The 12,289-nt window shown below is 42.8% G+C and overlaps 1 protein-coding gene across 3 annotated transcripts in view; it reads right to left on the bottom strand.

The window, feature by feature from the left end:
• TMEM245 (transmembrane protein 245) overlaps positions 1–12,289 on the bottom strand; it is an 80,710-nt gene that overhangs the window by 5,853 nt on the left and 62,568 nt on the right. For all 3 annotated transcript variants that reach the window (XM_070459333.1, XM_070459334.1, XM_020892395.2), the window contains one exon: positions 9,476–9,670. In XM_070459333.1, coding sequence (XP_070315434.1) covers positions 9,476–9,670 — 195 coding nt within the window. The remainder of the gene's footprint in view (positions 1–9,475; positions 9,671–12,289) is intronic.

Below are 12,289 nucleotides of genomic sequence, written 5' to 3'. Positions count from 1 at the left end.
ACTTTTATTGCAAAATAGGAAAACTGATCCAGCAAAGTGCCAGCTCTGAGTGTTGTGGTTCAGAGCAGGAGAAATGGGATAGGACATCAAATGACTGTGTACTTACACTGTTTCTGACCTACATCAAACAAGCCAAGTGAATGTGGCTAACTGGCAGGTAATAACCGGGTTGCATGGAGGGGGTCTGCTGTATTGGGGCCTAGCTTAGGACTGTAGTAGCTACTTGGCCTTTGCTACATAATTTATCCAGCCAGGTCTGCATCTGTGTTGGCAGCCAAACGGCCAGGCCAGAGTTCATCAGTGAACAAGCAAGCACTCATCTTAGATGAAAAGACCTCACACCAAGGCTGACAGCACATCAAGGTGGGGGTCAGGCTTGGCGTGGATGCTTGTGGAACAGACACACTAAGCCCTGGTCTGCCTACCTTTGTCCTTCTTACAGCCAAGAGAGAAATGAACTTCTAGCTGTTAAAGGTCTACTGATGTTTTGAGTTTGTTTGTTTGTTTTTTGGTTATAAAACAAGCAAATCTATCTTAAATGACACAGATATGAAACACAAGTTTATTACCAGAGACAGAGATTGCTTTGCTTCTTTAAAACCATATCACCGATTAGGAGGGTTCAACAGGCAGGCAGAGGTAAAATAAAGGTTAACCCTTTAGCATCACGTAGGAAGTACTTAAATGTCAAGTGGGGCACAGGTCAAATGATACAGAGCAAAAAAGACTGCATTTGCTCAGTTATCTGAAGGCTCTCTCACTGGATGGTGCCGGAAACCTCACATCTCAAGCACATCTCTAACAAGGACAGCTCTACATCCAAAGGAACAGCTCTGAGGAAGGGGTAAGCTTCCTGGCTATGGTTCCTGTGTCTCTGAAAGGGATTATATATGACATGACTGAACTCACCATGTTGACTATATGCCAGTGGGTCAAAGAACTGGAATGAATTTATCTCCTTAAATATTTTTATACTGAGAAAAATTCCCCCAAACTAAGACTTACACACACACGTTTTATGTATCATTGCTGTCTTTTAGTTGCTAGGTCATTTGTGACTCTTTTGCGACCCCATGAACTATAACTCACCAGGCTCCTCTGTCCGTGGGATTTCCCAGGCAAGAACACTGGAATGGGTTGCCATTTCCTTCTCCAGCGGATCTTCCCAACCCACGGATCGAACCTGCGTCTCCTGCATTGGCAGGCAGGTTCTTTACCCGCTGAGTCACCAGGGAATCCTTTTATATGTATTATTATCCATCTATCTCTGTATCTAGCTAATCAAGGTTTCTCAGTAGCTGCACTGCTGACCACTCTGTGCACTGTGAGAGGTTTAGCAGCATCCCCGCTCCTACTCTCTACAGCTGTGATGATGAACATGTCTCTATACATTGCCACATGTCCCCTGAGAGAAGCAAAGTCTCACCCTCCTCCCCCACAACCATTGCTCTAGATAGCTACCTACCCGTTTATATTTGTATCTCTTTTTCACAGCCTCACCTGCATTTGTGTACAGGTAAAGCTGGCTACAAGATCCCCAGAGTATATGAAATTCAGGTAGCACTCAACTCTGGGAAGCCCTGAAATATCTTTAAAACCAATACTGGTTTACTATACACAGTAAAGCCAGCTTTACCTGTACACAAATGCAGGTGAGGCTGTGAAAACATACACCATGGAATATTACTCAGCCATTAAAAAGAATTCATTTGAATCAGTTCTAATGAGATGGATGAAATGGAGCCCAATATACAGAGTGAAGTAAGCCAGAAAGATAAAGACCAATACAGTATACTAACGCATATATATGGAATTTAGAAAGATGGTAACAATAACCCTATATGCAAAACAGAAAAAGAGACACAGATGTACAGAACAGACTTTTGGACTCTGTGGGAGAAGGCAAGGGTGGGATATTGTGAGAGAACAGCATCGAAACATGTATATTATCAAGGGTGAAACAGATCACCGGCCCAGGTTGGATGCATGAGACAAGTGCTTGGGGCTGGTGCACTGGGAAGACCCAGAGGGATCGGGTGGAGAGGGAGGTGGGAGGGGGGATCGGGATGGGGAATACATGTAAATCCATGGCTGATTCATGTCAATGTATGGCAAAAACCACTACAATACTGTAAAGTAATTAGCCTCCAACTAATAAAAATAAATGGAAAAATAAATAAATAAAACTAATAACCAAAAACTGATCAGTATTACAAAGCATTTTCCAACACCAAAAAGTTTTAAAATTCATTCTTTCATACCTTTTCAAATTTCTAAGATACCTGCAAGCTTCAATCTCTAACTCTTCAATTCCCCTAAATTATGAATGAAAACGGCTGCCTCAGGACAAAGATGCATGAAATAAGATTAAAACTGTGGTTGGCCTGGTCACTGCTTTCTGTTGACAAGTAAGCTTAGCTGTAACACTGAAATTCATACCTGCTGTTCAGTTCTGCCTCAAGGCCAAGAAAGCCTCCAGGACTCAGAAGAAAGAAAACACAATGAAGCAAGCTAAGAAAACAGCTGCTAAGTGTTTTCCATCCCAACAGTATGTTTTCTCTAGATGTTTGGGGTGGTGATGGTGTGTGTGTGTGTGTGTAAAACACTACAGAAGTAACACTGATCTGAACTGAACCTCAATTACCTCCTGGAAAACAAACTCCATAACCCAGAGATGGAGATCTCTCTTCCTGGTCTCATCAAAAGGCATAGCACCAACTAATCCACAGGGCCCCTAAAACCACAACCCTCTAAATCAGGAAGAAACAAAGGAATGAAAATTGCACTGACTGTTTTTTTCCAGCTGCGCTGCACGGCTTGTGGGATCTTAGTTCCCCAACTAGGGAGTGAACTTGGGCCCTCAGGAGTCAAAGCACAGAGTCCTAATGCCAAGGTATTTCTTTGACAGTATTATTTCTGAAAATAGTAAATGTTCTACCTAAACCATCCAAATATAGTATTCTTTCCCAAACCATAAGGACTGTTATGTTCCTTTGAACCAAAGTGGTAGAATTTACCAAGAATAAAAAAAAGGTGGAACGGGACCTCATGTGACTAGGGGGATAGAAGATTGCTGTGAACATTTTATAGTTCTTTTCATTGCAATGGGGATTGTGTGGTGTGATTTCTCGCTTGCAATCTTCTTGGTTCCTTGAAAATATTTTGGGATCTGCTTCCCAGGAAGTTTTCAAGGAAATTTTTTAAAAAATCCATTTATGTGAATGCTTAAGTCTTTTCTGATTTAACAACTCTAGCTGTTCAATTGACTCCCATCTTCCCAGAGAAAGAGTAAATTGTGGGTGTTTACACATGAAAAGCTCGCACTGACTAAGGTAACTTACTTTAGTAGGCTCAGGATAGCCGAGTATGTATTTCCTAAACCCCCACCAGCACACTTTGTGACAGACATGTCATCACTTTTGTACATTCTGCCTCTTCCAAAAATGTGGAATAGAGTTCTAAGGCTGGAGGTTACTATGGCCCATCTTCTCTTATCAGCCTTATAGTGAAAAGATCTTTTAATCTGATCTGCTCCTGGTTTCACTAATCTATTAACTCAACAAATTTTCATTGAGCATTCATCCTAAGCTGGAATGATAGGGAGCATACTCCAAATGAAGTCCTCAAGGTTTAGGTAAAGGTCTGAAGGAGTCATGGTTTTTTATGAGAACATATTCATATATTGTTTTACAAGGACAAAAATAACTTCTTGCTCTATTAAAAAGTAGGAGGTGTTAAACTTCAGCTTAATTGCCAAATACTGATCTTCCTTGTCTTATGATGACATTATACCTGGCTTCATACTTAATAATATCCTTAAGACAGCTTCCCTTGTGGTTCAGATAGTAAAGAATCTGCCTGCAATGCAGGAGACCTGGGTTTGATCCCTGGGTCAGGAAGATCCCCCAGAGAAGATAACGGCAGCCCACTCCAGTATTCTTACCTGGAGAATTCCATGGACAGAGGGGCCTGGCAGGTTGCAGCCCATGGGGTCGCAAAGAGTCAGACAAGACTGAGTGACTCATACACGTACTCATGTCCCAAGAAACCCACTGTACGTTGAAAATATTTTAAGTCAAAAAAGTATTTCATACACTTAACTACAAAACATCACAGCTTAGCCTGCTGCTGCTGCTGCTAAGTCACTTCAGTCATGTCCGACTCTGTGTGATCCCATAGACGGCAGCCTACCAGGCTCCCCCGTCCCTGGGATTCTCCAGGCAAGAACACTGGAGGGGGTTGCCATTTCCTTCTCCAGTGTGTGAAAGTGAAAAGTGAAAGTGAAGTCGCTCAGTCGTGTCCGACTCTTTGCGACCCCATGGACCGCAGCTTACTAGGCTCCTCCACTCATGGGATTTTCCAGGCAAGAGTACTGGAGTGGGGTGCCATTGCCTTCTCCGATAGCTTAGCCTAACCTACCTTAAATATGCTTATAACACTTACATTGGCCTGTTGTTGCTTAGTCACTAAGTCATGTTTGACTCTTCTGCAACTCCATGAACTGTAGCCCACCAGGCTCCTCTGTCAATGGGATTAACCAGGCAAGAATACTGGAAAGGGTTGCCATTTCCTCCTCCAGGGAATCTTCCCCACCCAGGGATAGAACCCACATCTCCTGCATTGACAGGTGGGTTCTTTACCACTGAACCACCAGGGAAACCCTACAGTTGGGCAAAATCATCTAACACAGAGCCTGTTTTATAATAAGAGTGTTGACTATCTCGTGTCATTTACCGAACACTGTACTAAAAGTGAAAGACAGAACAGTTGTCTGGGTGCTGCGTGGCTGGAGGCATATCAGTTGTATCCCATTGTGATCATGTGGCTGACTGAGAGCTGCGGCCACCGCTGCCCAGCATCATGAGAGAGTTGTACTGCATATCACTAGCCCAGGAAAAGATCAGCATTAAAAATCTGAGTACAGTTTCCTCTGAATGTGTATTGCTTTCACACCACCAAGCTGAAAAATCATAAGTTAAACCTTCTTAATTTGGGAATCATTTGTAATTTCTTTCATAAAAAGATAATGACCTTTGATTGAATTGTGGGTATTAAATTCTGGAAGATAATCACAGTCAGGTTGAGATATGCTTCCAAACACAGTAATGACTTGACTAATAACTCTCTCCCCCAAAAGGTAAAGCTGAGTTCCTTAAAGGACCACCTTCCAGCTGTCACCTCTGGTCACGTCGAGCTGTGGCAGAGCACAAAGGAAAACTTAAATACAGCGAACAGCATCCCCAGAGGAGTTCCTGGGATATGCCCTGACTTCCTTCCTACAGGTTTTTCTGAGCTTTAATGTTCAAAGATTGCTGCTCAGGTTTTCATAGGAATGAAATAAGTATATCAAATCGAGTCTGATTATTCTATCCAAAAATCAAAGAAGTATTGAGACTTGAAAAATTGTGATTGCAGGAGTACTATGTCTTTCCCCACACTTCCCAGACAGTCCCAGTGTTAATAGACAACAGGGGAAGCCATAGGTTCTGATTATTGAACTGAGGCCAAAACAGCTGAGAGCCCAAAGCTGTGCTGTGTTGACAACATTTACTGCCATGAAATAGTGTACTCCCCACTGTCAACAGTGAGAAGCACTACATGGGACCTAGAAACAATACACAGAAATAGTTATGCAGATGGATCTTCTCAGCCACCAGTGCCTGCATCTACAATTAGAAGGTCTAATGGAATGAAGACATTCTCATGTTACAGCATGAGCGTTCTAAGACAAGCTGAACCCTTCCACAGCTCATGACCCCACAGACACTATTCCCTCACAGCCCAATCATTCCTTGAACTAGGAAGAGGGCACTGTCGAAGGTTGGCGGGTATGTGAATACCTCAGTAACTAATACGGGATAACCCCAGTAACTAAAACGGGCACGACCCGGCAGTAGCAGCAACCACAGTAAAAAGGGAAAAGACAAATAATCAAGTGTATAAATGAAAGTTGTAAAAAAAGGTAGGAGGTGCTATCCTTAAGAGCATTAAACGCAGGACATAACCTAATCTTGAGAGGAGGGAAAGCTCTGATGAACTGACATTTGAGTTGCAATCTGAAGAATGATTAGGAGTTAATTAGGCAAGGAAAGCTAGGGGAGGGGGCGAGTCTGTCCAGACACAGAAAGCAGAGTGTCTGAAGGTCTACGGTTTGAATGGAGCTGCTGTATCTGAGGCCCCGGCAGAAAGCCAGCGTGGCTGCAGCGCTGACAAGGGGAAGATGTTACAGATGCATGAGGCAGGCGCAGGCAGACCACGCAGGGCCTTGGAAGGATTTTGGCCTTCCTGGTAAGAACAGTGGGAGGCCAGTTCTGGTAGAAAAGCATCATGACCAGATATGCCTCCCCTTTAAAAAGCACACATCTGCTCAGTGTCAAGAGACTGCAAGACAGCAAGAGTGGATGCTGAGAGCCTGGCCGGGAGACTGAGATGCCACGAGAGCCCAGGTGAGAAACCCTGAAACTGGGCCCGGGGTGGGTGGCACTGGAGAGAAAGAGGAAAGGGTGGATTTGAGATGAAACAGGTAGGACTGGGTGAAGATGGTGACTTGAGAAGATAGGAGGCTGTGAGGACGACCACACACAGGCACATGTAAGTGAGGGCTACCATCTACTGAGGAAGGAAACAGAGGAGAATGTCTTTTCCTGAGCAGGGGTGGGAGGATGGTTAAGGAAAAGAAAGATCTGTAGTTGAAAACACACTATCTCACCTGCTTATTTCTATGTGACTACAGGCAGAATAACCTCTCTAAGCCTTGACTTCATCTATAACACATGGAAAACAGCTGTTCCTAACCTCACATGGAAACACTGGACAGATTAAGTAAAATAAGATGATGCAGGTAAAGTTTTATCACAGAACTTGGCACGCTGAGTCCCAGTAAATGTCAGTGGCGGCTGGTTGTTACTATTCAAGAGGTCATTTAGACTTTCCACCAGGAAGTGCTGTGTTGGACACACGATTCCTTCAGGCCTTTTCAAAACCCCGTTAGAGGGAGGTCCCTGGTGGTCCTGTGGTCAAGAATCCATCATCCACCCCGCAATACAGAGGGACAGGGGTTCGATCCCTGGTCGGGAACTAAGATCCCACAGCTTTGGGGCAACTTAGCCCGCATGTCTAAGCCCCCCTGCCACAACTAGAGAGCTCCTATGCCACAACTAAGACCTGATGCAAGCCAAATAGATAAACCAATATATATATACATATTAAAAAAAAAAAAAAACATTAGAAGGCATAAACCCACCTTAAAAAAGAGAACATAAGAGGTTAAAAGAAACAAACTTTCAGAAAGTGGAAAGCAGATGAAGAACTGCTACGACCAGCATGACCTAAAACTGAATCCTAAGCCAGGAGTTATTCAGTAAGGTTCAGGAATTGGTGATATCAAGTAACTTTGGAAATAGGGTCGAAGGTGGGATAAACACGGAAGGGCTGCTCTAAAGGGTGCCTAAAATGCAGTAAAACCTCATGGGTCCAATACTGTCACCCACGCCTCCACCCAGCCAGGCAAATGCTCCCTGTTACTGGTAGAAACTCGTCCTTTCCTCCTTTAGAGAAGGTAAAACAAAAAATTCTGGACTGGGGGACAACAGGCAGGGATAAGGGTAGGGTACATACTGACAGTGGGAGACTGAGTGAGGATTTACATCTCAAATGCTGTCCGCTCCCTTTCCCTGTCCTGGCGCCCAGGATGCTGGCAGCCAAGCCATCGACCTCTGAGCAGGAGATTAAAAGAACTTTCACTGAGGAATTTAGCAGCCCCACAGGGAAACCAAAAGGCACTGACATCAACGGCTGCACAGCCAATGGTCCTGGCAGATTATACTATGGTGATACACATAACAACCAACCCGCAAATCCCGAGTGGTTCACTCTTCACATAAGCCAACAGTCAAAATGTCGGATACCTGATACTGTGAATATTGTTGCTGCTGTTGTTCAAGTCGCTAGGTCATGTCCAACTCTTTTGTGGCCCCATGAACTGCAGCCTGCCAGGCTCCTTCTGTCCATGCGATTTCCCAGGGGAAGAACACTGGAGTGGGTTGTCATTTCCTTCTCCAGGGGATCTTTCCGACCCAGGGATGGAAACTGCGTACCCTGCACTGGTGGGCAGGTTCTTTTTCACTGAACCACCACAGAAGCCCCTAATATTGTGATTATATTGTGTTAATATGGTGACGGTTAGGGGGTATTACAGATGTAATTAAGGTCCCTAAGCAACTGACTTTAATCAAAATGACAATATGTTCTGTGGGCCAGGTCTAATCAGGTGAGCCCTTTGCAAAAGAGTCTTAGCCATCAGTGACAGAAGTCAGAAAAACACTCCTGAAGGCCTAGAGAAAGCAAGCATTGTGTTATAAAATGCCTATGGAAACAGGCAGCCTCTAGGAGCCTCAACTTGTGGCTCCAACTGCAAACAAAGGAATTTTGTCAACAACAGGCAAGCCTGGAAGAGGATCCCAATCTGCAGATGAAACCCCTGCCTGAGCTCAGGCCCTGACTGTAGCCTTGGAAGATCCTAAGCAGAAGACCTAGCCAAATTGTACCTGTACTCTGACTCACGACTTTCATATAAATGTGTTGCTTTATGCCACTAAGTTAGTGAAAATTTACTATATATGATAGAAAACTAACACAGACCTATGCTAAAAAAGGCAAATTTTATTTACACACATAATATCTCAATAAACCAGACTGCCCAAAAATATGATAGCTCAAATGGAAACCTACAGAGATGACAGAAGATAAAATTGGAGAAATCATCCAGAAAATGGGAGCCAAAAAGACAGAACCAGAAGAATATCAGAGAAAAGATTTAAAAATGACAAGACCAGTGTAGGCGGGTCAATATCAAAATAAAAATAAGTTTCTGAAAGGGAGAGAGGGAAATAATTAATAAAATAATTGAAGAAAAATTTCAGAATGGCAGATCATAAATTTCCAGTTTTAAAAGTCACAGAGGCACTTGATAAAAGTGCCAATTCAAACACGACAACAAAAATAGATTAAAAAACAAACAAAAAAAAGAAGACCCTATAGGTTTTCAAACATTTGAATTACAAAGAATCAGGAATCAGAGTAGCCTCAGAATTTCAACAACCATGAAAGTTAGAAAACAATGAAGAAATAAAGTTACACAGGAAAAAATTCTCTACCCAGACAAGCTACTGAGTAAGAATGACTTTAGAAGAAGCCTTTAAAGACATGTATTATCCCCTAAATTTACCTCCCATGCATTCCTTCCCAAAAATCTACAGGAGGATGTGCTCCAACAAAAAGCAGGAAGAAATCAAGACAGAAAACAATACTGGGAAATATGATTCCAACACAGGGGAGACCTAAGGGAATCTGCAGGTGACAGCTCTATAGCAGGCAAAAGGATATTCTGTATCTTAACAGACTGCACGCTGGTGAAAACAAGAGACCAGTGAGCTCAATTTCATACACAGTTTCTGATCACTGAGCTGGAACTCACCGCTGAGTCTGAACAGGCCACGGGGTCTGGTTGGGTGTGGGCACGGAGTTCGTGGGGCTCACTAGCATGGCACTGTAGATATTGGAAGCAACCACGAGTATGCAGAGAAGTATGGGCCCAATGATCGCTCCTTCCAGGCCCAGGTAGTACGCGCCACCAGCCACTGCCAGGCCCGTCAAGTAAGGATGGCCACCTCTGGAATGAAGTGCACACAGATTACACACAACTTTTAACAAAACGTAAGCCCTGGAGTAAGTTGGAAATACATTCTCTGACATATTGTTCATTCCCTAATACACCTGACTTCTGAACTGCTGATCGGCGTTCTTTAGATCACTTCCATGTGGATATCTGAATATTAATTGTAAAAGTATCAAGATGCAAAACTTTTCCTGCCTACATGTGTGACATTTGCCTTTTCGTAGGTCCGGCGACTGAGGAATAAAGTCAGCAGTGTTAACAGGTACCACTGCATGGCTGTCTGAAGTGGGTTAATATTAGCTTAGGACTGGTTTATACAAGCTACCTATTAGGTTTACCTTTGTCTAGAATAATTAAGTGGGCAAAATTAGGCATGTAATTCAACTAATTATGCTTTTTTTTTAAAGGTGATAAAAATACAATGGCATTCCTATTATTCCTAAGTTAGGCTTCTAGCAATCTCCTAAAATAGAGATTTTAACACAGGGAGTGATAAAAGGCCTCATGAGAAAAACATCTGTTAAAAGCCCAAGATTTGTATTTCATAGGAGAGTCATAACTGTCCTCCAGCTTATCACAGGCATCCTTTACATAACTGGAAGGAAATAACACACACGCAGACCTCAGAGATACTGCAGGTTTGGCTTCCAGACCACCTCCATAAAACCAATATGGCAATAAAGTGAGTCACAAGAAATTTCTGCTTCCCCAGGGTATATAAAACTTATGTTGACACTGAACTGTAGTCTTTTTAAGTGTGCAATAGCATTATGTCTAAAAAAAAAGGCAAGGTAGCTTAATTTAAAAATATTTGATTGGTAAAAATGCTAAATATCATGTGAGCCTTCAGCAAATTGTAATCTTTCTGCTAGTGGAGCATCTTGTCTCGATGGTGATGGCTGCTGACTGATCAGCGTGACTGGCCGCTGGAAGACTGTGGAGAGTCTGTGACAATTTTTCTTAAAACAAGACAACAAAGTTTTGCTGCACTGACTGACTCTTCTTTTCACTGGTGATTTCTCTGTTGAATGCAATGTTGTCTGAGAGCACTTGAGTCGCCACAGAACTTTTTTCAACACAGGCGTTAATCCTCTCAAACCCTGCCTCTGCTTTATCAACCAAGTTGATGTACTACTCTAAATCTTTTGTTGTCATTTCAACAATCTTCACAGTATCTTTACCAGAAGTAGGTTCCAAGTGGCAAGAAACCACCTTCTTTGCTTATCCATAAGCAACTTCTCATCCATTAAAGCCTTATCATGAGATTGCAGTAAATCAATTACATCTTCAGACTCCACTTCTAGTTCTCGTGCGATCTGCACCACATCTGCAGTTACTTTCCCCACTGAAGTCTTGACCCTCTTAAAGTTATCTATGAGGGTTGGAATCGACTTTTTCCAAACTTCTGTTAATGTTGATATTTTGATCTCTTCCCAACGCAATACAAGCTTTCTTAATGGCATCTGGAATGGTGAATCCTTTCTAGACGGTTTTCAACTGACTTTACCCAGATCCATCATAGGATCAGTATCTATACTAGGTATAGTCTTATGGAATGCATTTCTTACATAATAAGGCTTGAAAGTTGAAATTACTCCTTGAACCACATGTTGCAAGAATGCATGTTGTGTTACAGGCATGAAAACAACATTAATCTCATTGAATGTCTCCATCAGAGCTTGCAGGTGACTGGGTGTGTTGTCAGATGACCCATAGTACTTATTCCTTTATTTGGCTGTGCTGGACCTTAGTTGCAGCATGCAGGATCTTTAGTTGGTGCATGCAAACTCTTAGTTGTGGCATGTGGGATCTAGTTCCCTGATCAGGGATTGAACCTGGGCCCCCTGCGCTGGGAGCACAAAGTTTTAGCAACTGGACCACCAGGGAAGTCCCAAAGTATTTTAAAAGGAACTCATTTTATCTGAACAGTAGGTCTCAAGAGCGGGCTTAAAATATTCAGTAAACTATGTTGTAAATGGATGTGCTGCCATCATCCAGGTTTTGTTGTTTCATTTCTAGAACACATGCAGAGTAGATTTAGCACAATTCTTAAGGGCCCTAGGATTTCTGGAACAGCAAATGGACAGGCAAGCCTGGTGTACCGCAGTCCATGGGGTCGCAAAGAGCTGGACATGACTGAGCGACTGAACTGAATTGAAATGAGCACTGGCTTCAATTTCAAGTTAATCAGCTACATTAGCTCCTAGCCATAGAATAAGCCTGTCCTTTAAGCTTTGAAGCCAAGCACTGAAAATCCTAAATGGCACTTTTACCCAATAGAAAGCTGTTTTGTCTTCACTGAAAATCTGTGTAATATAGTAGTCACCTTAATTATTTTTCTTCGCTGGATCTTCTGCATAACTTGCTACGGCTTCTGCATCAACACTGGCTACTTCACCTTGCACTTCTATGTTCCAGAGACGGCTTCTTTCCTTAAAGCATACGAACCGACTTCTGCTAGCTTTAAACTTTTCTTCTGCAGCTTCCTCACCTCTCACACCTTCACATGATTAAAGAGAGTTAGGGCCTTGCTCCAAATTAGGCTCTGGTTTAAGGGAATTTGGTGGCTGGTTTGATCTTCCACCTAGAACATCAAAACTTCCTCCATATCAG

Source organism: Odocoileus virginianus, chromosome 31 (genome assembly GCF_023699985.2).
Source record: "Odocoileus virginianus isolate 20LAN1187 ecotype Illinois chromosome 31, Ovbor_1.2, whole genome shotgun sequence".
NCBI lineage: Eukaryota > Metazoa > Chordata > Mammalia > Artiodactyla > Cervidae > Odocoileus > Odocoileus virginianus.
This window is presented reverse-complemented; position numbering and strand designations above follow the sequence as displayed.